Source organism: Micropterus salmoides, unplaced genomic scaffold (assembly GCF_014851395.1).
Source record: "Micropterus salmoides isolate LMB-PRFRI ecotype aquatic unplaced genomic scaffold, ASM1485139v1 Ms_hic_scaffold_1, whole genome shotgun sequence".
Lineage (NCBI taxonomy): Eukaryota > Metazoa > Chordata > Actinopteri > Centrarchiformes > Centrarchidae > Micropterus > Micropterus salmoides.
Window position 1 is genome coordinate 55,902,723 of NW_024040040.1, and position 26,380 is coordinate 55,929,102.

The window sequence follows — 26,380 nt, forward strand, 5'->3', positions numbered from 1 at the left end:
AGTATTTACTTCTTGTTCCTCGTCTGCATTATTTTAGTCTAGTCTGCTCTGTATTCTGTGTCTTAGCTCCTCGTTCTGTGTCTCGGTTCATGTCTTAGTGTTTTAGGTTCTGTCCTGTGTCCAGTATCAGTAATATAGTCTGTTGTGTTTTGGGGTTCACTCATGTCCGTCTCTCTCTGTCACTCATGTCTGTCTTCTTGATGCCTTAGTTCCCAGTTCAGTGTTTTACTTTGCTTCGGTCTGTGTTCCTTGTTGGTGTTAGTTCAGTGGGGATGTGTCTGCTTGTGTCTTGATTTGTTTATATTTATTCCTCTGATCTGTTATGTGTTCAGTAACCTGTGTCATGTCTGTTCCCTCCAGTATCCCTTTGCCTGGCTGTCTCTTTGTTATCCCCTCTGTTCTCTCCCTGCCTGCCTGTGTCTCGTTAATCCCATTAGTATCACCTGTGTTGCTCCCGCCCTGCTCGTTAGTCCCTGTGTATATATACCTGGTGTTTCTGTCTTGTCTTTGTCGGGTCATTGTAAGTGTATACCTTGTGTTGCAGTATGTCTGTCATGAGGAGAAGCTCAGTCTGTTTTTGGATTTCTGCCTGAACCCTGTTTTTGGACTTTGTGTTTTCCTTTGCTCTTGTGGACTTAACTTTGGATTCAGCCACTACTTGTAGTGCGCTCGCCTTTTGTTAAATCAACTGTTGAACTATATCTGCCAGTCCTGCGTCTGGGTCCTACAACCTGCTTCACCACACACGAATTCAAAAAAACAACTACGGCGGTAGTTGGTTCGCAGCGGACTGGCCACCTGAATTTCTAGCCCTCCCTCCTTCCCCTGCCATCAACGACACCTACCCAGTCTATCGCAGCCATTCTTTGGGGGTCTAAACTGTCTAAGAAAACTATCTATACTATATATACTCAGACATAGTGCAGTGGTAGACCTAATTACCTACTTCCTGCTTTCTTACAGTGCAGACGCTTTGCTGCTTGCTCTTGCCTCTCCTTGCATTCTTTTCTTAAACTCTCTTTTTTTCCTGCTAGAAATCAGCAGCTCTTGGATACTTTTAAATCACTGGGACTGTCAGATAAAGTAGGCTCTTGCCATACTTTAAAACCTTTTATAATCTTAGTGCTACGCGAGTGTAGCCTATCAATAGCACTAGCCTGTACTGCAGTGACTGGAGCTATAGCTAATGCTAATTAGCAATAAGATGCCCCCCTTCTCCACGGACGACTTCTACAAACTTCTACAGAAAATGACAGTGCTGGAAACCAAGATCCACAGGTTAGAAGTGAATGTAGAAGTGAATGGATTATGTGGGAATGACACCACTTTACCGTGGACCCAAAATAGTGGACAAGAGCATGCTAACTCACGGCTAATTAGCACCAAAAAGACTACCAAGACGCAGAAGGCCTGTGTACTGGGTAATTATCTAAAAGTGGGAGTCCTCCCTGGAACTCTCTTGGTGCAAAGCCTCAGAGTAAATCATTTCCTGGGGAAATGGGAGGACGAGTAACAGGCAGAACCCAGCGCCCTGAGATTTGTGATGCGACTGGCTGGCCTGCATTATCATCCAGGCAGAGCGCCTCTTCAACCCCTGTTCTTGGTAGGACACAGCCGTGGACAGCTGCGAATGGGAGAGTTAGCAACAAAACCTCCCCAACAACCGAGTGTGCAACAGCAGAATAGATTTTCACCACTATTGCAGGACCCTGGATCTCCGTCTGATGACCTGGATAACCTCCCGTCCTCACACAGAAAGGTAAGGACTGAGAGTAAATCAGAAAGTAAAAGGCTGCAGGGAAAGCTAACGACTGGGCCTCAAACTCTGATTGTGGGTGACTCTGCTGTAAACGATGTAAGAAGCATGTGCAGTAAGAACTACAATATACTCTGCTTTCCGAAGGATACGGTGTCTGACTTGGCAGAAAGAATTCTGCATATCGTGGCTGAACATCCTACTGTGAAAAACATCATACTGCACATCGGGGCCAATGATGTTGTGAAGAGGACTTTAATAATCTGTTGAACACAGTCAGCTCTTTGAATGCTGACGTGTTTATCAGTGGCCCTATACTGCCAATCCGAAGAGGAGCTGAGACATTCAGCAGATTGATGGCTTTGAACACGTGGCTCTCAACGGCATGTACTGTCCATTCAGTGCATTTCATCGAAAACTTTTACTTTCTGTGGGACCGCAGACATCTTTTTAAGGCAGATGGACTTCGCCTTAACAAGTCGGGAGTAAAATTGTTCAGCTCCAACCTGTTTTACTTTCTGCGTCACTCATCTGTTCCCTCTGCCAAGGACAAGAGACAAGAGGAATCTAAACAAGAAGAAGACATAACACAACACACCAGAAACCTTGAAGGAGAGCCTCCTCAGCCCCCACCGGAAGAGAGCTCTGATCACGGGAGACATCTGAGCCAAGAAGAAGAGCCTCCACCTCCCTCACTGAAAACAGTGCGGATTCAACATCTCTACCCCCCCAATCCCCATCCAGGTCACCCTTATCTCCAGACACCCTTTCTCCCCTCTCCCCCCTGTTGGACTTCACTGATCACATGGAAGACCTGGTTAGAGCTGGGACAAGATTTACTCCCCGCACCTTCCCTCGCTCCACTCCCATTTTCTCTACCCTAAACCCCCCTCACCATCCACCTCCACCACTGGTTCTAAGTCCTCCAGGTTTGACACGTGTCACAAATACAGCGCACAACCCGCCATCCCGCTCCGCAATGGCGAAAAAGCCCAGTAAGCTCTGTCTGATATGTGCTGGGTCCAGGCTACAAGGAAAATAGCACTCATGACTCTTCCCAGGACAAGCCGGGGCCCAGTGTGCTGGTAGTCTTCTCCATCCCTGTCTTCACAGGTAACAGAAAAAGCATGGTGAATGTGTTAAGAAACAGGAAGCACTCAACATATCCTGCAAGTTTAGTATTAATTCCTCGTCAGCCGCAGCCTGTCGAAAAAAGTGGGCCAGATAATGTTTTTCACACACTAAAATAGCTTTGTTAAACGTTAGGTCTTTGGCAGGAAAAACATTTTTAATCAATGATTTTATAATCACTCACAATCTTAATTTCATGTTTTTAACTGAAACTTGGTTGGACCAAGATAACAGTGCAGCTGTCCTTATCGAGTCTACGCCTCCCAACTTCAGTTTTATGAGTGAAGCTAGAGTGCATAAGAGAGGAGGTGGAGTTGCCATTTTGTTTATTTTGTTTAATGACTCCCTCCAATGCAAAAAGATGTCTTATGGGAATTTTGCTTCTTTTGAATATGCAGCTCTTCAGCTGAATTCCTCTTCTCAAGTTATTTTTCTAAATATCTACAGGCCCCCTAAATACTTTGCAAACTTTTTTTGATGACTTTGGTGAACTGCTGTCTATAATCTGTATTGACTTTGACTGTGTGGTAATTGTTGGTGATTTTAACATCCATGTTGACAACCCCCAGGACAGAAAGACTAAAGAACTGTGTTGTGTTCTTGATAATTATGGACTGACTCAACATGTGACGGAGCCCACGCACAATAAGGGGCACACTTTGGACTTGGTCATCTCCAAGGGTCTGGACATTTCCGAGGTTGTGGTGACTGATGTTGCTCTCTGATCATTCCTGTGTTTTCTTTGAGAGTGCTTTCTGCGTACACACAAATGTACAAACAGAGGTGATCACATAACGGCATATCACTGAAAACACTAGTGAAAGATTTATTGAGGCTTTGTCCTCAACACCCGCCCTCTCACGGGTCTCAGTCAATGAGCTTGTAGATAATTTCAGTTCTAAAATTACAAATGTTATTGATGCCATTGCACCAGCCAAGGTGAAGGTGGTCTCTGGTAAGAGAAGATCTCCATGGAGACATGCCACGCTGGTTAGAACTCGAAAAAGAGAGTGTTGAAAAGCTGAATGCAGGTGGCGGAAAACAAATCTCCAGGTTCATTATGACATCTATAAAGAGAGACTTCGCATTTATAATTTAGAGCTGAGAAATGCAAGGCGGTGCTTCTTCTCTGACATCATCACCAAAAACACTAATAATGCACCTGTCGACAGGCTAACCAACCCTCCTGTGTCTGTAGCCTCTGACCTTCTATCCACCAGGGCCTGCAATGAATTTGCTTCCTTCTTCACAGACAAAATTCAAACAATTAGACAAGCAGTGCCTCCATGTCAATAACAACAGAGACAATTTGATTCTGTTAACTATAAAAACCTGGAGGACATAATACAACATCTGAAATCCTCCTCATGCTGTCTTGATGTTCTGCCAACAGGTTTTTTCAAAAATATGTCTAAATGCATGGCCTCAGATCTCTCCTCTCAGGTTTTTTCCCACAGGCCCTGAAAACTGCAGTCATTAAACCACTCTTAAAAAAGAGCAATCTAGACAGTTCACTAATGAGCAATTATAGGCCCATATCAAATCTCCCATTTTTAAGTAAAATCATTGAAAAGGCTATTTTTTCAACAGCTTAGTGCTTTCTTGGCACTAAATAACTGTTTTGAGGTCTTCCAGTCAGGTTTTCGACCACACCACAGCACTGAGACGGCTCTTGTTAAGGTCTTCAATGACATCCACTTAAACACTGACAGTGGCAGAATTTCAGTCTTAGTATTATTGGATCTCAGTGCTGTCGACCACAACATATTACTAGACAGACTTGAAAACTGGGTTGGACTTTCTGGCACAGTACTAAACTGATTTGAATCCTACTTAAAGGACAGGGACTACTTTGTGTCTATAGGTAATCACACATCTGATCTAACAAAAATGACATGTGGAGTTCCCCAAGGCTCCATTCTGGGACCTCTTCTGTTTAACATTTACATGCTTCCACTGGCTCAGCTTATGAAAAACAACAAAATATGTTACCATAATTATGCAGATGACACACAGATTTACATAACCATTTCACCAGGGGACTATGATCCCATACAGGCGCTGAGTAACTGTATTGAGCAGGTCAAAGATTGGATGTGCCAGAATTTTCTTCAATTAAACAAGGATAAAACTGAAGTTATTGTTTTTGGAGCCAGGGAGGAACGATTGAAAGTCAGTGCTCGACTTCAATCTGTAATGTTAAGAACCACAAATCAAGCCAGAAATCTTGGTGTAGTCATGGACTCAGACCTGAATTTGAGGAGCCACATTAAGACAATTACAAAGTCAGCATACTATCACCTGAAGAATATATCACGGATTAAAGGACTTATGTCTCAGCAAGACCTGGAAAAACTTATCTATGCATTTATCTTCAGTCGACTCGACTACTGTAACAGTGTCCTTACAGGTCTCCCTAAGAAATCCATCAGACAGCTGCAGCTCGAGTCCTCACTAAGACCAAAAAGGTGGATCACATCACTCCAGTTCTGAGGTCTTTACATTGGCTTCCTGTATGTCAAAGAATTGATTTCAAAATCCTGCTGTTAGTTTATAAAGCACTAAATGGTTTAGGGCCAAAATATATTTCCGATCTGCTTCGTTATGAATTATCCAGACCTCTCAGGTCGTCTGGGGCAGGTCTGCTTTCTGTCCCCAGAGTCAATCTCGAGTCGAGATACAATCTATCTTGGCTCCATTACAAGTAATAAACCATTGTTAACCTTCTACGTTCGTAGGCGTGGTCTTTGTTAGTGTAAACTAGATTCGGGAAATAAGGCCACGCCTCAAACTCATACAATTTCCGCACACCTAGTAGTTAAGCACACCTTCTCCGTTCACCTCCCCTCGTCTCTCTCATCCCTCCCACCCAAATCTCTCTCTGCTCCCTTTCCCTCTCTATGTCTTCTCCCCCATCCCTACATCCTTCAGCCCACCCTCCGGGCACTCGATCCGTTCTTTTCATACAATCTATCTCGGCTCCATTACAACTAATAAACCATTGTTAACCTTCTATGTTCATAGGCGTGGTCTTTGTTAGTGAACTGAATAATGAGAGCGACTGTCTTCTTGCTGCAGCTCCTGTTCTACTTCCTCCAGCTGTCCCACATTCAGACCAGAATAGACCAGGGACTGACCTCGGATCAGCTCCTGATGCTGTCTGTCAAACATTTACATGTGGAGATAACGCCTGTCAGCTGAGTCCAGTATCATTTATATATATTCATGTTCCTGTGCCTGAAGTCCAGATAACACTTCAGCACTCAAGTTAGAACGTTAGAACGTTCGACCAGCGGACGCTCTGCTCCAAACAGCTAACTTCACTTGGACCTGAGCCTTCTGACTCCAGCTGACTTGATCCCCTCCTCAAACCCAGGCTGAATTATGATATAAATAAAAACTATGCATCAACACATATAAATCATGAAATGAAATAACATTTGCTGTGTGAAACTGTTTCTGCCTTTTGTTTCTGTGCAGGTTAACGTTTCATTCAGAAAGAGTTTTTAAAATATGAAACTGTATAAAATCTCCTGAGGAGCTCATTATGACTTGTTTAGGACTCACAACTTGTTATGACCTGGCTCAAAAGGCCACAACAAAAGGGAGACACACCATGGTAAACAGTTAGCGTATGTTTATTTAATGAAAATAAGCCAAATCAATAGTTACTTCAAATTAACATAATTAATGTATGAGGTATGTAGTCTTTGGTTTCAGTAGTGTCTGTGCAGGATGATGGTTGCATGAATGTATGTGTGAAGGTGTTGTAATATGCAAAAACAAGATAAATACCACAAAGCAATAGTCCAACCAAAGAAAACCAAACTAGATGGAAAACCAGGGAGCCAGCCGCAGAGAGGTCTGATCTGGTCTTGACAGCAGCTCCCTGCAGAATGAGATAACAGTCCCAAATACTCTACAGGGCATTAGGACAGGTGCCCAGAGCCACTGCAATCAGCTCCTCCTCCACAAAAGAGAGAGAGAAAGAGAGAGACAGGCCACATTCACTCATGACCCCACAGGGCGTCACACAACTCAAAGTTTAGGACTTGTAAAACAATGTCCTTGTTAGGTCTTGCTGAAGAGTCTTGTTGGTGCCGTAAAGGTTTCGGTGTTGTTCTAATAATGGAAGCAGCAAGTGGTGATGTCAGAGATGCTGTTCTCCGTGTTAGTCAGTGTTTGAAGAGCTTTGACTTGGCCCCTCCAGAACATTCACCTTGTTTTCTTTGAACCATTTCTGTGGAGCTTTTTCTGGATGCTAGGGGTCGTTGTCTTGCTGGAAAATAAATCTTCTCCCAAGTTGTAGTTCTCTTGCAGACTGAGTCAGATTATATTTCTCTGCGTTCATGCTCCCGTCTACCTTTCCAAGCCTTCCAGGGCCTGCTGCTGCGAAGCATCCCCAGAGCATGATGCTGCCACCACCATGCTTCACGCTGGAGATGGTGTGTTTGTGCTGATGTACAGTGTTTGGTGTTCGCTAGGGCTGTCCCCGACTAAGGATTTACATAGTCGAATCAGAATCGTCAAGTCCTGCCTGTAGTCAACTGATATTCGAATCATGTGTGTTTTTTTGTGCACGTGGTTCATCAACGGTGATAAATTATCTGAAAGTCCCGCGAGGTGCGGACAACTCGGCACAACACCAGTGAAGCTGGAGCTCCGTCTCTTCAGCAAGTGTTCCTCTGCTGCCACTACACACATACACGCTACACCTACACATGCGCACTGACTATGTATTACAATGTATATTGTAATAGGCTGTATTTGAACTTATTGGGAGAAAACTGGTAGTTCTATGTAAAATCAGGCGTTGTGCACCCCCATATCACCAAAATGGCCTTGTTTCGCTGCAAAGCTTCGACTGTGAGATTGACAGTCGAATCAGGCTCTGCCCATCGAAGCATCGAATCTTTGACTATTTGGAGTCAGCCCTAGTGTTCGCGTGATGGCCAAAAAGCTCAATTTTTTGTCTCATCAGACCAAAGAACATTCTTCTAGTTGACCCTGGAATCCAGCACATGCCTTTGGGTGAATTCCAGGTGAAATTTCCTATGAGCTTTTTTCAGCAGTGGCTTTCTCTCTGTATGGGAGAGTGAAGGAGTGAATACTCTCCCCTCTGAGCCTCTGAAGCTTTGAACTCCTTCAGAGTGTCGTAGGTGTCTTGGTGGCCTCCCTCACCAGTCTTCTTCTTGCCCGCTCACTCAGTCTGTAAAGACGGCCAGCTCTAGGCAGATTTAAACAGGTGCCAAACTCCATCCATCTCTGAATGATGGATTGAACTGAACTCTGTGGGACATCCAGTGAGTTGGAAATCTTTTTGACTTTTCAATGATCTTTTCTCTGAGTTGCTTGGAATGTTCTTTTTCTTCATGTTGCAACTGTAGTAGGAATACTGATGAAGCAGAGAGTGGAGCTCCCAGACACAGGTGTTTTTATACTACAATCACTTGACACACATCAGCTGAACTCAGGTGATCTCCAGTTCACTCATTGTGACACTGCTGGCATCAACCAGCTGGACTTCTGTTGAGTTAGGTCAGTCACTTTAAAGGGGGGGAATATTTATGCAGTCATCTCTTTTACCTCATATACTTTAATTAACTGTGTTTGTGAAAATCCGGGTTTTCTTGTTGCAAATTCTTGTCAAAAAAGCCAAATTATATTGACCATGATTTCATGTATAAAAGAAACAAAAGGGTCAAACATCCAAGGGGGGTGAATACTTTTTATAGACATTGTATGTAGTTTACTGTAGACAAAAGTGCTGGTTCCAGCCTCCAGGTGGAGCTTTACAACTGTTCTGTATTGTATGAATATCTTTGGGTTTTGGACTGCTGGTCAGGAAAAACAAGACTTCTGGAGACGCACAGGACTCTGGGAAACTGGGATGGACGAGTTCATGACTCTCTGACATTAAAATAAAATAATCAGCAGATTAATCACCAATAAAAATAATCTTCAGCAGCTCTGATGAATTTAAAAAGCTATAAAACTGTGAATAAAACTAACTGAAATGAGTTGCTGGTCTCACACTGAGGACGGACTGTTCAGGGTGTCACTGCATGCTGATCTATAATCAATATGTAGATGATTGATCAGATGGAGCTGCTGCTGAGTGAATCCAGCAGGTGGCAGCAGACTCTCACACACAGTCTTCATGTTTCACACTAACAGCTCATCAGCAGCAAGAAACAGCTTTATACTGAAACATGGCGATGATGATCACAGCGACCGCAGAGAAACTGCAATACTACTACTAATACTGCTGCAGCTGGATGAGTGAGTTTGGTGTGGAGAACTTGACTGGTCTGCACAGAGTCCTGAGTCCAACCTGATAGAACACCTTTAGGAAGAATTAATGCAGAGACTGTGAGCCAGGCCTTCTGGTCCAACATCTGTGCCTGACCTCACAAAAGAGCTTCTAGAAGAATGGTCAGTTTATTTGGTTTGTGTTTGGGTGGGAGAGAAGAGTGATAGAGAAAGTAATTGTAATTAAATAATTGTTCTTTTTTTGTTTTAGGAGAGTTTGTGCCAAAAAAGGGATGGACCAACTCAAGCTGAAGTAGTACAATTAGCTTCGTGATGACTATGGAGTTGGAAAAAGAGAACTGGAGGCCGTACGGGAAGAAAATAAAAGACTGAAGGAGCAGCTTAAGCAGTCCACTTTTGGGTTTGATTCTATAATGTTTGCAGGTTTTCGTTTGGCTGTTGAATATTGTAAAAAAGAAGCCCACTTGTGCTTAAAGAGACAGAGATGTTGCCTACAGATTTGAGTTTCCATTATCAACTGTATTAAAAATCTTGGATACCCATGTTGTCCTCAATGTTGAACCCTTTGAATTTGTCCTAATAAGGATGCGGTACAAGCAAACATGCCAAAGTGTTTGAAACCCAAATGTAAGAACCGTTGTTGTTTGAGACTGTACTGAGATCTTTTTAGAGAGACACACAATCTAAAAGCTGAAACCTGGTCAAACTATAAGCACCAACACACAATTAAGTATTTAACTGGAAAACACCTGCAGGAGATACATCATTTTATTGTCATGCCGCTGACAAGCTAATAACTTTAGATTCTGGCTTTTTGAGAAAACCTGAGCATGGGGATGAGATCCTTGCACATAGAGGTTTTCTTGTTAGAGAGGAGTTGGCCGCTGTTGGAGCAACATTAAGAATCCCAAGTTTCACTAAGTCTCAGTTGCCTGGTTCTGGTGTTGACACGTCACGCCAGTTGTCAAAAGTCCGTATACATGTGGTACAAGTTTTAGGTCAGCTGAAAAACCTTCAGATACGGAACACTGTGATACCCATCAGCCAAGTCGATATGCTAGATGAGATTGTAACCATATCTGCCGGTCTCACCTACCTAAGGAGGACTGTGGTGGCAATAACTGTTCAGAGAAAGTGTATCTGGAACACATTGCAGATATGATTGCGGCACTTCCCAGGCCTCTAAGGGCAAATGACTATCATGACAGAATTCAAAGTATTTACAGAATTCAAACTTGTCACATGTGATTGGATCTTTATGTTCTCATCAGTGTTTTAAAAGAATTTTAAAACTGCAACATAATGTAATCAAAATGAAACGTACACTTTTCAACAACAAATAATACTGAATCAACATTCATCTAACATTTCTGTCTGGAGGTGAATTATTAACGTGTTTTTCTTGCTTGAATTCTGAGTATTCTCCACTTTTTTGTTATTTTCATCCACGTTTCTGGTATCTGGTAATGTTCACACATGCATAGTGAAAGTGTTGGCAGCAGTCTGTGCACTTGATCATTATCCAAAGCTAGGCCTTTTGAGGTGGGTGTCTTTGCAGCGGCAGATGAGTTCTGGAAGGAGGTGGCCCATGAAGAAGACTTCAGCCGTGGCAAGAGTGTCTTGTTGAAAGGGCTCATCTTCCCTAGCCGGCAAATGGTGTTGCTTGTCTTGGTCCACACCATGAAGTTACACCTGTAGTTCAATCTGTGTGTAAGGGTTGGGGGGGGTCAGGTGGAGGCTTCGACTGGGCTGGTGTGCTCTGTCCTGTGTGCATGCTGTGCATCCTGATAATTGTATTTTGGTTTTCTGGGGGGTTTGGCGGCTGGTTGTTGAAAAGGTGAGGCACTATGGAGATGGGGTTGATGGGGTGGGTTGGGCCTTTTGAACTAGTTGGGGGGGGGTTTCTTTAGGATTTTGGTGCTCGGATTGGATGCTTGGTGGTTGACCGGAGATCCTGTGTAGGGGGAGGACTGTGCATCGGGGTGCATCGATGGTCGTTTTGTGGTCATTGGCTGAGTCGAGTTTTGGGGTGCCCGGAGATTCCCACCCCTTGGTGGGTCCTAGACGCTTGGTGCGTCTGTTGGCCTCACGGAGCTGCTGTTGCAGGTTGACTGCTGTCCCTTTTATTTGGGGGGCGGTGGGGTCTGTGTGTGGGGTGGTGCTTCGCTGCTGTGGAGCAGAGGTCTGCAACCCCTTCGAAATCACTACTATCCTACCTCCACTAGGGCTCTCAGATTTTTAAGTTAAACAGCCAGTCCAACTTGGTGACAGAGGTTATCAGCAAGGTTCCAGTATCATACTCTCTTTGATACATGCTCTTTAATGTGTGTCAACTCTGCATAATAAGGAAACAGATACTTAGAAGGGCAGGCTTCTCATCTGGGCCGTACCAATAAGCATTTTCTACAGTTCTCTCCTCTGTAATTTCTTCAAAGTCAGTTACCACAGTTCATTGAGAGAGTAATGTCTGTTTTATCCGCAGCCTTTGCTGAGAAGTCAGCTCTGGCATTCACAGCAATCATTTTAGGCAACAGCACAGGATCAAGGAGTTCAGCAACCAGTTTGTGATGAGTGACAGGTTTGCCTGTGGATGTTAAAAAGTTCCTGTTCGCCCACAGTCTACCAAAATCCTGAGTAACACCCCAAGAATAACGGCTACCTGTTAAAATGTTTACAGTTCTGTCTTTTGCATATTTACATGCTTCTATCAGTGCAACTAGCTCTGGTGCTTGTGCAGAAAAGTTTGTAGGAAGTGGTTTTCCCAAAATTGTCTCATGCAAAGTTGTTACTGCAAAACCTGCTCAACTTGTTCCAGTTGCTGGATCTCGTGATGCTGAGCCGTCCACAAACAAATCCATCTTTTGCATTCGTTAGCTGTGTTTTCTGTAAGTCTGCCTTCGGGGAGCAGGCTTCTGTAACACAGTCATGCGACTGTCCTTCATCACGAAATGGAAGGAGAGTAGCAGGATTTAGTACAGTGCATCTTTTAACAGTGATGTTAGACATATCAAGCAACACAGTGTTGTACCTCAGCCACCTGGCTGTAGAGAGATGAGATGTTTATTGTTCAAGCTAAATCGTTGATTCTGCATGTGGAACCAGCAACAAGTCAAATCTAAATTGCCCCTAACGTCACATGACGCAAAGCCTGATTTTTCAGCAGCTGCCACAGCTCTCAGGCAGTTTGGCTGCAACAGAGTCCAGTTTGGATGAAAACAGGCTACTGGTCTCAGTCGACAACACTGAAGTCATGTGACCCTCCTTCTCGTCAGCTGTCAAGTGAAAGGTTTGTTGCAGTCTGGTAGACCAAGGGTCAGTGGACATTAAAGAGCCAGCTTTAAATCAAGTTTCTGCCCATGGTGCCTTAATATTAGCATCACTTGCTAACCCACTGTCATCTCCTAAAAGTTGATTTAGCATTTCTTTGTCTCTAATTTTGGGATGGTCTGAATTGCTTCAGTTCAATTTGGGCAAGAGAGCTTTTTCTCTCTGCAGGGATCACATCACCCAGAAAAATCTAATTCAGAAACAGAGTGCAGTTTAGATATGCTAGCTCTATGGCCATCATCAGAAAGGTGTTCAAGAGACGTCTCTCACAAAGATTTGTTTGTCAGTCCACCGTGAGACACCAACCCATCCACACACCCAGGACAGATGTAAAGTAGTTTTAATAAGTTTGCATTTCCTTGCTTATTTGGCTTGCTCTGTGTTTTGCCACCACAGAGTCTGATAGCATCTGAAAACTATCTGGTAGGTGTGTGACTGTAAAAACCACAGAGTAGAAAGCAGCAGCCAGTGGGTACAGAAGAGTTATCATCATGTTCAGGAGAAAACTAAACTGCTGGTTTTATTATTTTGTCACTCACCCTGACAAATAATCACTCTAGGCCTGGATAGAATTATATACAGTGGGTACGGAAAGTATTCAGACCCCTTTAAATTTTTCACTCTTTGTTTCATTGCAGCCATTTTTCCAAAAATCAAAAAAGTTCATTTTATTTCTCAGTAATGTACACTCAGCACCCCATCTTGACTGAAATGTAGAAATTTTTTCAAATTTATTAAAAAAGAAAAACTGAAATATCACATGGTCATAAGTATTCAGACCCTTACTCATATTTAACTCAGGTGCTGTCTATTTCTTCTGATCATCCTTGAGATGGTTCTACACCTTCATTTGAGTCCAGCTGTGTTTGATTATACTGATTGGACTTGATTAGGAAAGCCACACACCTGTCTATATAAGACCTTACAGCTCACAGTGCATGTCAGAGCAAATGAGAATCATGAGGTCAAAGGAACTGCCTGAAGAGCTCAGAGACAGAATTGACTGAATACTTTCCGTACCCACTGTATGTGTCCTTGAGATCAGTGCTTGAAGTGGGCCGATTACTAACCGGTACCTGCACTTTTTTCCTTTTACTCTCCTGCCCCGGGACTTCTCCAGAGCTGCCAGTATTCTTCTCTGCCCTCTCCATATCCGGTTCTCCAACCCTGGTGTTTTACCCGGGATTCTCCCGTATTTTACATTTCTGTCCCGCTGTTATCCCATTTTAATACTTTCCCGTAAATTTCCTGAACTTCTAACCTTTCTAACATTTTGAAATGTTTGCTACCTCAGGTAAAGCAGGTGGAAGTATGTAGAACATTAGCTGTAACAGTGACGGGAAGTCAACGGCACCCACCAATAAAACAAGAACAAGAGCAGCGCGAGTTTACTCATTTAGCCGACGCTTTTATCCAAAGAGACTTGTACATGTCAGAGGTTGCACGGCTCTGGAGCAACAAGGGGTTAAGTGTGTTGCTCAGGGACACATTGGAGGATGTGTCACAGTGGGGGATTGAACCCAGTTCTCTCGCACCAAAGGCATGTGTCTTATCCACTGCACCATCACCTCCCCACTTTTCTTTATGCATTTCATCAATTTATTTATTTAAATTATTTATTATTTCCCCTTTTTCTGCTGGGCTGCGTTGTTTATTTATTTCTCTGCTGGGCTGTGTTGTTATTTATTTATTTATTTCTCTGCTGGGCTGTGTTGTTTATTTATGTATTTATTTATTTATTTCTCTGCTGGGCTGTGTTGTTTATTTATTTATTTCTCTGCTGTGTTGTTTATTTATTATTTATATTTATTTCTCTGCTGGGCTGTGTTGTTTATTTATTTATTTATTTATTTCTCTGCTGGGCTGTGTTGTTTATTTATTTATTTATTTCTCTGCTGGGCTGTGTTGTTTATTTATTTATTTATTTATTTCTCTGCTGGGCTGTGTTGTTTATTTATTTATTTATTTATTTCTCTGCTGGGCTGTGTTATTTTTATTTATTTATTTATTTATTTATTTCTCTGCTGGGCTGTGTTGTTTATTTATTTATTTATTTATTTATTTATTTATTTATTTATTTATTTATTTCTCTGCTGGGCTGTGTTGTTTATTTATTTATTTATTTATTTCTCTGCTGGGCTGTGTTGTTTATTTATTTATTTATTTATTTCTCTGCTGGGCTGTGTTGTTTATTTATTTATTTATTTATTTCTCTGCTGGGCTGTGTTGTTTATTTATTTATTTATTTCTCTGCTGGGCTGTGTTGTTTATTTATTTATTTATTTATTTATTTCTCTGCTGGGCTGTGTTGTTTATTTATTTATTTCTCTGCTGGGCTGTGTTATTTATTTATTTATTTATTTCTCTGCTGGGCTGTGTTGTTTATTTATTTATTTATTTATTTCTCTGCTGGGCTGTGTTGTTTATTTATTTATTTATTTCTCTGCTGGGCTGTGTTGTTTATTTATTCTCTGCGGTTGTTCGGCTGGTCGTCTCCTGTTTCCATCTTCTGTTTATGTGAACCCATTGTGATCAATATGAATGTGAACCATGGCTCTTTGTCATTTAGAGATCATCAGGTTACATAACAATGTAAATACAGACAGCATTGCAGATGTAAATACCCACATTTTGCATAAAACGTGCAGCAGGCCTGCGACCTTGACAGGGAAGAGGAGCTGCTGTTTAGTTTCCTCAGATTTGCCTAAAAAAGTCAATAATATGAGGAGAGTTTACTCGACACACACAGTCTGCAGAGCAGCACGATGATGAAGAGCATCTTACTGGTTGTCTTGTGTGTCTCAGGTCAGTGAATTCTTGAACATTTCTGATGTCTGTCTGCTTATTATAGTGAAATAATGAATAAGTCTCAGGAGCTGTCCTCACAAATACAGTGATTAGAAAAGTTTTAAACATGTTGTCTCACTGGGACCATTGACCAGTCTGCCAGTGGAGGAAGACTTCAGATCCTTTAGTTCAGTAAAAGAAATGTCAAAAATACTCTGTTCATTTAAAATCCTACTGAAGTAAAAGTAATACTTGGTCACAAGATCTCTGACGTAATTGCTGACGTAATCTGCACTCTGCGCATGCGTTGGCGTCTGTAGCCACCTGTCAGAAGCTCCGTCTTAAACCGAACTCTTATCCAGTTTTTATCCACTCTTTTTCGTTACATTTTTTAGATCCTTTTTATTTAACTTAAGTTTTTAACATAAGTTTTACGTGGGTTAAGGATTTTAGTCATCCGACATGGATTTTAAGATAGATGACCGTAAAAACGCGATCAACGCTACTGATCGCAACAAAGCTCCGGTGACTATACTAGCCGAGATAACTCTGCCCCATGAGGACTGCTCACTCCTTAAGAAAGCGAACAAGAAGATTGCTGACCTTATGGAAGACATCCGACGACTTTCAGAGGAACTCAAACAGAAAGATTCCCTGCTGACTGGCTTTATGGATGTAGCTTCAGTACAAGCCAAACAGATTGTTTCTCTTAGCGCAACCGCTAACATCCAGGACACCGTGCTCTACCTTTCCAAGGCTTTCCTCCTGCTCGACTCCGAAGCATCAGTCAACCTGGGCTGAAGTGGTGGTCCGTGGCTGCAAGAGAGGCTCGGATGGGGCTGCCTCTCCTCCGCACATCGGCCTCTCCAACCGCTATGCAGCCTTGTCTAACGACACTCCGGTCCATCCAGCTGATGCACCTGCGGCTTCGAGTCTCCCTGATACGGATCTCTTTCGGCGCACAGTGCCTGCCGACACTGTTGCATCTCCTCCACCGGCTACATCTCCTGCACTGGGCCGCCGGTCTGCCGCCGGGCCTGATCGGCGGCCGTCATCCCGGTTAAAAACCTCCGCTTCCCGACGTATGACACAGCTCTTCAGCAGTCTGAGCTGACAAAATCATATTTTAACCGTCTTTTTCACTTTTTTTTTTTTTTTAAACCTGTCCTGCCCAGCAGCCTGGTATAGAGGACAATGACCTGGATACCATATTGTGCCAGACAGATTTTACTTTAACAAGAGAGTATTAAAATCCTCCTTTGTCTGTTTTATTATTTATTTAATTATGTATTGATTTGTCAGCGGGCCGGACAGGGGGGCAGACACGGGGATGGGGGGGCACAAACAGACAGCACAGAGAAAGGACAACACCTGTAAGAGAAAGGGAAACATTTAAAAAAAAAAATAGAAAAAGTCCCCCACGCCCGCTACGCAATGCATCTAAGAATCAACCCACCCCCAGACACACCTACCAGCCGTACAGGACCCTGACCAGTAAGGCAGTACACACCCACCCCCATTAAGTGATAAAGTTGATCAAGGGGGACCAGAGAGATTGGAATTGTGTCAATTTGTTTTTTTTTTAGAGCAGATATTTTCTCCATGCTAATGTGGTCTATAAGGTGATTCCGATATTGGGTGATACTTATATTCTTTTTGGCCTTCCAGTTCATGAGGATAGTTTTCTTGGTGCACACAGAAATAATAGTAATCTCTTAAGGATTAGGACAACTGCACCAACTCCAGCACCCAGAACAAACTCATTTAAAATGGCTCTCTTCAATGTGAGATCACTTTCAAGTAAGACTTTTATCTTAAATGATTTTATCTTGTCTGCAAATCTAGATTTTATGTTTTTAACTGAATCCTGGTTGCAGATGAATGACTATAGCCAGCTAGCTGAACTGTGTCCGCCTCAATATGATTTTTAGTCAACCGAGGGTCAGTGGTCGTGGTGGTGGGCTAGTGAGCGTGTATAGGAAAAATTTTAAATGTCATCAAGTACGCTGTGATGAATTTAACTCCTTTGAAGTTCTCACTCTTAAAGTTGGAGGGCTGCATCATATTTGTTATAATTTATCGCCCCCAAAACCGCCTGGAGGATTTTTATCAGAACTTCCTGAATTTTTATCTACTCTGGTTTTAAATTATGACAGAATTGTTCTTTGTGGCGATTTTAATATTCATGTTGATGACCCCACCAATGTTAATGCAACTGACTTTTTAAATATGGCCGCTTCTTTTAACTTCAAACATGTCAAAGGGCAAACCCATAACCGTGGTCATACACTGGACTTGGTTTTTACCCTGGGTGTCAGCATTTCCTCTGTGGAATTAGTGGACATGACCATATCTGACCACAGATGTATTGTTTTTAGCTGCGATTCACCTGTTATTCATGCCGCCTCTCCAAGCTCCGTGTGTTCTCGCATCTTTAATGAACAATGTGTTTCAAAGTTTTGCGCATTCTTTCAGAGCCAAAGTCAACACCTGTCTGATTCCAACACCAACAATCTGGTCGATCACTTCAATCATATCTGCTTGTCGTCACTAAATATTACTGCTCCTCTAAAGGTTAGGCCTACGTCTAAAGCTAGTAAGCAACCCTGGATAAACGACAGCATTCGCAGCCTAAAAAGGGAATGCAGGAAAGCAGAGCGCAGATGGAAAAAATCCAGTCTCCAAGTCCATTACCTCAGTCTGAAGGATTTATTAATTAACTACAATAAAATGGTTAAGGATGCGAGAACACACTATTTTTCTGAACTCATTACTACACATAAACACAATCCCAGGTTTCTGTTTAAGACTGTGGATCAGCTGGTAAACCCAACCCCTCCTTGTGCCTCAGCTGGAAGTAATGATGACTGTGAATTGTTTTTATCTTATTTTACCAATAAGGTGGTGTCAATCAGAGCCTCTATTACCCCCATGGCCTCTTACTCAGAGGTTCCTCACCAGCAACAAGAGAGTTTTAACCAGTTTTATCCCATCGACTTGTCTGAGCTTTTAAAAACAGTATCACAAATGAGAGTGTCCTCCAGCCCACTTGATGTAATACCTACAAAGTTTTTACTGAAAGTAATAGATTCTGTTGGGCCCCATTTGATCTCTGTTTTCAACAGCTCCCTATCAACTGGTTGTGTCCCTGATTATTTTAAAACGGCTTGCGTGAACCCACTTTTAAAGAAACCTGGTTTAGATCCCTCCCTCCCACATAATTTTAGACCAATTTCAAAACTGCCTTTTATTGCAAAGATTCTAGAAAGAATTGTGTCCAAACAGCTGCTCACTGTGCTGGAAAATAACAAAATATTTGAAAAGTTTCAGTCTGGTTTTAGGAAGTACCACAGCACTGAGACTGCCCTGCTTAAAGTCACCAATGACCTTTTAATGTCTGCTGATGAAGGCATGTGCTCAGTCCTGGTACTCCTGGACCTTAGCGCTGCTTTTGACACCATTGATCACAACATCATGTTAGACAGACTGAGGCACTGGGTGGGGATCTCTGGTACTGCCCCAGAATGGTTTTCATCCTACCTGTCAAATAGGAAGTTTTGCGTGTCTGTAAACAACTATGTCTCCTCGTTCTGTCCAGTTAAATATGGTGTGCCTCAGGGGTCGGTCTTAGGACCCATTTTGTTTTCCTTGTATCTGCTTCCCCTTGGACATATTATCCATAAACATGGCATTTCTTTTCATATTTATGCTGATGACACACAAATATACTTGCCCATCAGATCCACAGACCCTGGAATGCTGAGTTCACTTAACAACTGCCTTTGTGAAGTTAAAAAATGGATGTCAAATAATTTCCTCCAGCTGAAATCACTCCTCCCTAGTAAATCACATTAAGCCTGTGGCAAAGAACCTTGGTGTCTGGTTTGATAGTAATTTAAATTTCGAGCAGCACACCACAAAGCTTGTTCAATCGTGTTTTTATCAACTTAGAAATATAGCAAAAATTCGATCTATGTTAACTTTTAAGGACACCGAGACCATTTTACACGCCTTCATCTCATCACGCCTGGATTATTGCAACAGCCTTTTCACCTGTTTAACCCAAAAATCTATCGATCGACTCCAGACTGTCCAGAACTCAGCTGCCAGGCTTTTAACCAGAACAAAGAAATATGACCACATTACTCCTATTTTAGCTTCATTACACTGGCTCCCAGTATGTTTTAGAATTGACTTTAAAATTCTATTGATCACTTTTAAAGCTCTTCATGGCCTCTCGCCTTGTTATATTTCTGACCTTTTAGTCCCATACGCACCAGCACGTACCTTGAGATCCTCGGGCAGAGGTCTGTTGTCTGTACCAGAGTCTCGACTGAAAACTAAAGGGGACAGAGCGTTTGCTGTCAGGGCCCCGAGGCTCTGGAACAGCCTGCCTGAGGAAATCAGGTCGGCTGAGTCAGTGAACTCTTTTAAGTCCCTTCTTAAAACATACTTTTATAGGAGAGCCTTTCCCGATCTTATTTGACTTTATTTTATCCCTTTTATTTTATTCTATTTTACTAATTTTATATTTATCTGTATTTTAGTCTTTTCAATGTTTTTGTATTGTTTTTTGTATTATCGTCTCTTGGTTATTATTGTCTTTACACTTGTTAAAGTACTTTGTAACTTGTTTTTGAAAAGTGCTCTACAAATAAGGATTATTATTATTATTATTATTATTATAAAAGTACAGAAGTATCATGAGCAAAATGTACAAAAGTCACAGAACCTCTCCGAATGTTATTAATGACACTAATAGATTTTTATGACTGTGTCAGCAGACATTTATCTTTCTGAGCAAACAGCTAAATCATTGAACCCAGTGGTTCCCAACCCAGGGGTCATGGCCCTCCAGCTAAATGTGAGGGGACATGAGATGATTAATGGGAAACAGGTGAATTGATTGAGAACTGTATTTCTTTGGCTCTAACAGTTGAAATCAAACCTTGTGAGAGTTTTAGAGGGGAAATGCCTCTTTGATGGAACTGCTGACAACTCACAGACATCTGAAAGGTGACAAAGGGCCCCAACTACTTTTCTGTTAGGGCCACAATCCATAAATGTTGGAACTGCTGGTTAAATACTGAACAGTGTATTTTATTTTCTATCCATCAACACATTAAAGCAGTGGTATTCAATTACAATTTTAAGAAGTCCAGTTAGAGAAACTTTCCCTGAGCTCTAGTTTGTCCTGCCAGCTAGGATTGGAGATATGATATATTCTGGTGTTAAACTGAGAACTAAGAACATCTCTGGTGAATCTTGTGGACTCGATTCGCATTGCTTATCTCAATGCACAGATTTAATTGGCTAAGCAGCCTCACATGAGACAATTAGAGCACTTGCAATTGGTCTGTGAGTTTCCTGGGCCACTAAACCAGTACAGTAAATGCTAGAAAAGCTGTGCAGGTTAAAATAGAAATGCTCCGTCACGAAGTAGTAATTCTCAATAATAGATCGGCTGTACGCCCGGGTCCGCCAGTTAGTGACCTCTGCTTTAAAACCATGTGTAATGTTAACAGATTGTGGATTCAACATGTAACCAATCAGGCACTTGTTCTCTTCACAGGCTGGGACCCCTCCTCCTGCCTCCTCCATCAGTACCACTATGTTCCTGATCGTGTGACCTGGACTGAAGCTCAGACCTACTGCAGACAGAACTACACAGACCTGGCCACCATCGAAAACACTGAAGAAAGGAACCAAGTTATTAACACAGTTCCATCTCTGGGTCCCAGCTTGGCGGTCTGGATTGGCGTGTACGTTAATCTGAACTGGAGGTGGTCAGACGGCTACACAGGGACGGGACCGGTCAATACGGGGTGGATAAATTTTAATCCAGTTCTAAACTCTGAGCCCAATACCTCCTGTGTTTTAGGTGGATCAACATGGCAGACTAGTAACTGTACACTGGGATATCCATTCATCTGTAATAATGGTAAGTACCAAGCAAAACATTATTTCCTCTCTGATAGTGATTATTTTAAAGTCTGTCAACTCAAAAGAATATTTTTTCCCAATCTGCAGGAACACAGCTGGATCCTGAATTTGTTTATGTGAGTCAAACATTGAGTTGGTTAAGCGCTCAGAGGTACTGCAGGGAGAACTTCACGGACCTGGCCACTGTGAGGAACGACACTGAGAGCCAGAAGGTCCAGAGCCTGATACCGAGTAGAACCTGGGCATGGATCGGTTTGTTCGGAGATCCTCACACTTACTGGTCTGATGGGAGTAACTCCTCATTCAGATTCTGGTACACAGGTTCACACTCAGTTGACTGGAAGAGTGTCACATGTGGTCTTTCAGATGTGTGGATTTCAGGAAAATGGCTTTTACTTCCCTGTAACTATAGATACGCATTTGTCTGCTACAGCGTCCCTGGTGAGTGAGTTTCCTGTGCTTCAGCAGAAGAGAGAATAACTGAGTTTGGTATCACAAAGGTGATTCAGCATGTTGTTCTTCTCTGTGTCTAAGCAGTAATGAAATGGGCAGTGAAGCTGAGGATGAAGCTGGAGGACTCCTCTGTGGATCTGAACGATCCTGCTGTGAAAGCAGACCTGCTGAAAAAGGTGAGTCTCCCAAATCCACCCCGAGGCCCTCAGGAACTCTTGGAACTGTTGAGTTGTTTGGCTGTGTGTCTTTGTTGGTTCCCTGTGGACAGCAGGTCAAAAAGCAAATGTTTCCTGATGGCTGCCATGTGTGTTTCCCAGCTCCAGGACAAGCTGCAGCAGAAAGGAGAGGGTGGAGTCACCCTGAAGTGGAGAGAGCAGACTGATGGTAAAGTCTTCCACAAAGATGAAGATATGCTCTGAAACTGAAATCCAACTTGTGTTTCTCTGTAATCCTTGGTGAATGTTGATATTCTACCTGCTAATTCACACTAAGATCAGTGTCTGAAGAGCTAAACCAGAACCCTGAATCCATCCTGTAGACCTGTAGTCATAGGAGGGTTTGTCCCTCATCAGCAATGTTACTGAGTGAAGTGTCTTCAAAATAAAAACATAAATGAGACGTGGCTTTTGGCTTCAAGGTTACAGTTTGTGAACCAGACTGATAAAACCATATTTCCACATGTACATGCAACAAACCCGCCCTTCACACAGGACTGGAAGGATGTGATACATCATACTGAATAACCAATGAAATTGTATTTTGTTCATTAGGTTATAAAACAGTGCACACACAGTACCTGGGAATAAAGTATTTATTTACTAAGGTGAAGACAAGTGAAGGGTAATGAGGATATATACAGTATCTGACAAAAGAGAGAACACCCCTCACATTTGTGTAAATATTTGATTTTATCTTTTCATGTGACAACACAGCGCTTTACACATTAATGTCTGTGTGAAGTGTTATTTTGAGGGGGCAGCAAATTTACACTGTTATACAAGCTGCAACGCTCACTACTTTACGCTATTATACAAGCTGTACGCTCACTACTTTACGCTATTATACAAGCTGCAACGCTCACTACTTTACACTGTTATACAAGCTGCACGCTCACTACTTTACGCTATTATACAAGCTGCAACGCTCACTACTTTACACTGTTATACAAGCTGCACGCTCACTGCTTTACACTGTTATACAAGCTGTACGCTCACTACTTTACACTGTTATACAAGCTGCATGCTCACTGCTTTACACCGTTATACAAGCTGCAATGCTCACTACTTTACACTGTTATACAAGCTGTACGCTCACTACTTTACACTGTTATACAAGCTGTACGCTCACTACTTTACACTGTTATACAAGCTGCACGCTCACTACTTTACACTGTTATACAAGCTGCACGCTCACTACTTTACACTGTAATACAAGCTGTACGCTCACTACTTTACACTGTTATACAAGCTGTACGCTCACTCTCACTACTTTACACTGTTATACAAGCTGCATGCTCACTGCTTTACACTGTTATACAAGCTGCACGCTCACTACTTTACACTGTTATACAAGCTGTACGCTCACTACTTTACACTGTTATACAAGCTGTACGCTCACTACTTTACACTGTTATACAAGCTGTACGCTCACTACTTTACACTGTTATACAAGCTGTACGCTCACTACTTTACACTGTTATACAAGCTGCACGCTCACTACTTTACACTGTTATACAAGCTGCACGCTCACTACTTTACACTGTTATACAAGCTGTACGCTCACTCTCACTACTTTACACTGTTATACAAGCTGAACGCTCACTACTTTACACTGTTATACAAGCTGAACGCTCACTACTTTACACTGTTATACAAGCTGCACGCTCACGACTTTACACTGTTATACAAGCTCACTACTTTACACTGTTATACAAGCTGTACTCTCACTACTTTACACTGTTATACAAACTGCACGCTCACTACTTTACACTGTTATACAAGCTGAACGCTCACTACTTTACACTGTTATACAAGCTGCACGCTCACTACTTTACACTGTTATACAAGCTGCACACTCATCTGTAATATTGGAATCTCAACATATAATTTTAACGGTTTCGCAAATGTCTCCAAACAAAACAAGATCTTTACGTGGCTGAAGAAAGATATTCAAATTGTTGAAAAAATTAGATAGCAAATTAAAATGGAAGTCTGAATGGGGAGGAAATTTTTATATTAGTCATGGACTCAGCAATAATAGAGTAGTAATCATTCTATTTAAACAAAATGTAGATTACACAATTCTGCACTTTTTCCTCACAAAATCTGCCAGTACTGGGAAGATGAAATTAATGCACCAATCCCATGGAAAGAGTACTTTAGATCAATTTATAACACTACAGTAGATTCATATTCAAGAATATTCCTACTAAATAATACATTGTAAAATTGTATATTTTCAGGGTGTGAATGTGAGTGTGAATGGATAAGCCTGAAGAGTTTTTGTAGAGTTTTGTTCTGTATTTTCTTTTAATAAAAAGAAAAAAAAAAGAAAAATCCTTCCTCTTCTTTCCAGGTACCGTACACTTCCTGCCAGTAGTTGCAACACCCCTTTGCTCTAGTCACAAATTAACAAGAAAAATAAGTCAAAGAATAAAACATATGTAGATTCAACAAACTTTGATTGTGTAACATTTTCTAATTTCCAATGCATACAAAGCAGATCCAGCAGGTCTAAAACCAAGACTAAATGAGCATTTGTTCTCTAGATCTTAAGTGAAAATCACACACAAGAAGCAGAAAAGACATCAATCATGGGTTGTCACCATCTTCCTTCTGTTATTTAATCTCTAACTGACGTTGCTTTCATTTTCACAGTGGCTGCTGATGTTTAGGCAAACAGTGCCTTCTTTCCTGATTAAAATGATTATCTCGATGTCATCAGGGAATGCATACATGAGACGTCCTGACAGGAGACTTAAAGGTCTTAAAGTTTACTGAAAATTTATATTTACTATCTAAACTGAAGACTCCGGACCTTCCCCTCCTTATCACACCTTTTTTCACACCTCCCCTCATGAGTGCTAGATACACAAATCAGGGACGCTTTACCTTTTGGTTTAATTTACAGCAAAAGCTTCCTCTTTACTGGAAACCAGCGTTATTTTGAGACTTCAGCATGCACTGCCGCTGAGCATGTCACGATAAAGGTCTCCAGAGGTAAAGGTCTCTTAAGTCAAAGGTAAGGTCAGGCACAAGAGATAAGTCTTTATTATCCATTTCAGGAAACTTGTCTTTGGCCTCACCAGGTTCATTATAAAACATTAAAAACATCAAACACAGGACACAAACCACCAGTATATTTAAACACAGAAACCAATAGGAGCTTCCAGTAGCCTGGTTATCTCTGCAATTGCGCGAGGGATAAAATCATTTTTAAAAAGGTTTATTGTTGCCCTGGGTAACCTATAAAGCCTTCCTGAGGGGAGCTTGTCAAATTCAGCAAACAGGGGGTTTGAAGGATCCCCCACAATTCACTGTGCTTTCTGTCTGCAGTGGAGCGTATATATCTCACTCAGCTGTCTCTGTGGTGTACGTATGATTTTCACAGGCATTTTCACAATCCTTGCTAATTTAGACCTATTTCTATCCCCAAGACAACCATACCATGTTGATATGTTGTACGTGAGACCAACTCTAGGGTATTTTCACTTACAGAGAAGCTGTTCAACTTCCCAACAAATACATCATTGCATGGCCTTTTTATAGATATAGTCAGAGTTCGCTGCAAAACTCAATCTACTGTCAAGTTGTATTTAAAGTCCTCCACAATGTCAACAGGACGGTCATTAATGTTTACTGTGTTTAGGCAAAGTGGGATGTTATTATTGCAGATTAGTCCTTAGTTTTACTGGCATTTATAACTAGAGCACTGTTTGAACACCAGCAAATTGAGCTAGTCAGTTAAAGATTATCAGTCTTAAAGCGACGGCAAATCACGTTACTTTATGGTTTGTTTACGTGTCAGGCAGTCAAACGGTTTCTATGAAGGCCCCCCAAGAACCAGAACCAGTGGCTTCCAGTGTCCTTTGCTTCACATTCATCTCGTTCTCACAACAGTACTTAACTTTTTTAAATGTCCCTTTTGCTCATGCTGCAGAGGCGACGCCATCCTTTCTGCCTTCTCTTCTTCTACTATAACCCCCTCCAGGCCGACCTCCCAGGGAAAGTTTATTCCTCTCTGCTTCAGCACAGCGTCCACACGAGAGGAAAACACAAAGGACAGTCTGAATGATGAACTGTGTTCCCAGCTTAAGCGATCTTTGTGTACCTGAGAGACGAGACAGAGACAAGAACTGGTGAAGAAGAGTTTCCAGAGCTGACAGGAGGGAGGTTCCCAACATCTGGCTCTGGGCCCAAACACGGACTCAACACGTGAAGTTAGGTCATCAGGCAGCACGAAGGCTCACATTTCATCTCACCTGTACCTGAAGCAACACGGTGAAGTGTTCACACCCAGAGAGCAGCTTACACACAGCCTCCATGGACCACAATGCAACGCTGCATACTGCTTCAGTACATGTGATTTATATGTTTGAATTCAGAAACTGATGTGTGACGACGTCTTCAAGTCCAAATATAGGCTAAATAATGAAATGATGTAACATTTGCTGTGTGAAACTGCTTCTGCCTTTTGTTTCTGTGCAGGTAA

At 42.0% G+C, this 26,380-nt stretch overlaps 2 protein-coding genes across 2 annotated transcripts in view; one reads left to right on the forward strand and one right to left on the reverse strand.

The window, feature by feature from the left end:
• Positions 1–26,380, reverse strand: part of LOC119897314 (NACHT, LRR and PYD domains-containing protein 12-like) — a 609,009-nt gene that overhangs the window by 290,063 nt on the left and 292,566 nt on the right. The gene's annotated exons all lie outside the window — the stretch shown is intronic.
• LOC119897580 (putative C-type lectin domain family 20 member A) lies at positions 14,869–22,294 on the forward strand. The gene is made up of 5 exons (XM_038711397.1): positions 14,869–15,292; positions 20,847–21,215; positions 21,305–21,658; positions 21,755–21,846; positions 21,988–22,294. Exons 1-5 carry the CDS (start codon positions 15,253–15,255, stop codon positions 22,087–22,089), a joined length of 957 nt encoding a protein of 318 aa, XP_038567325.1. The 5' UTR covers positions 14,869–15,252; the 3' UTR covers positions 22,090–22,294.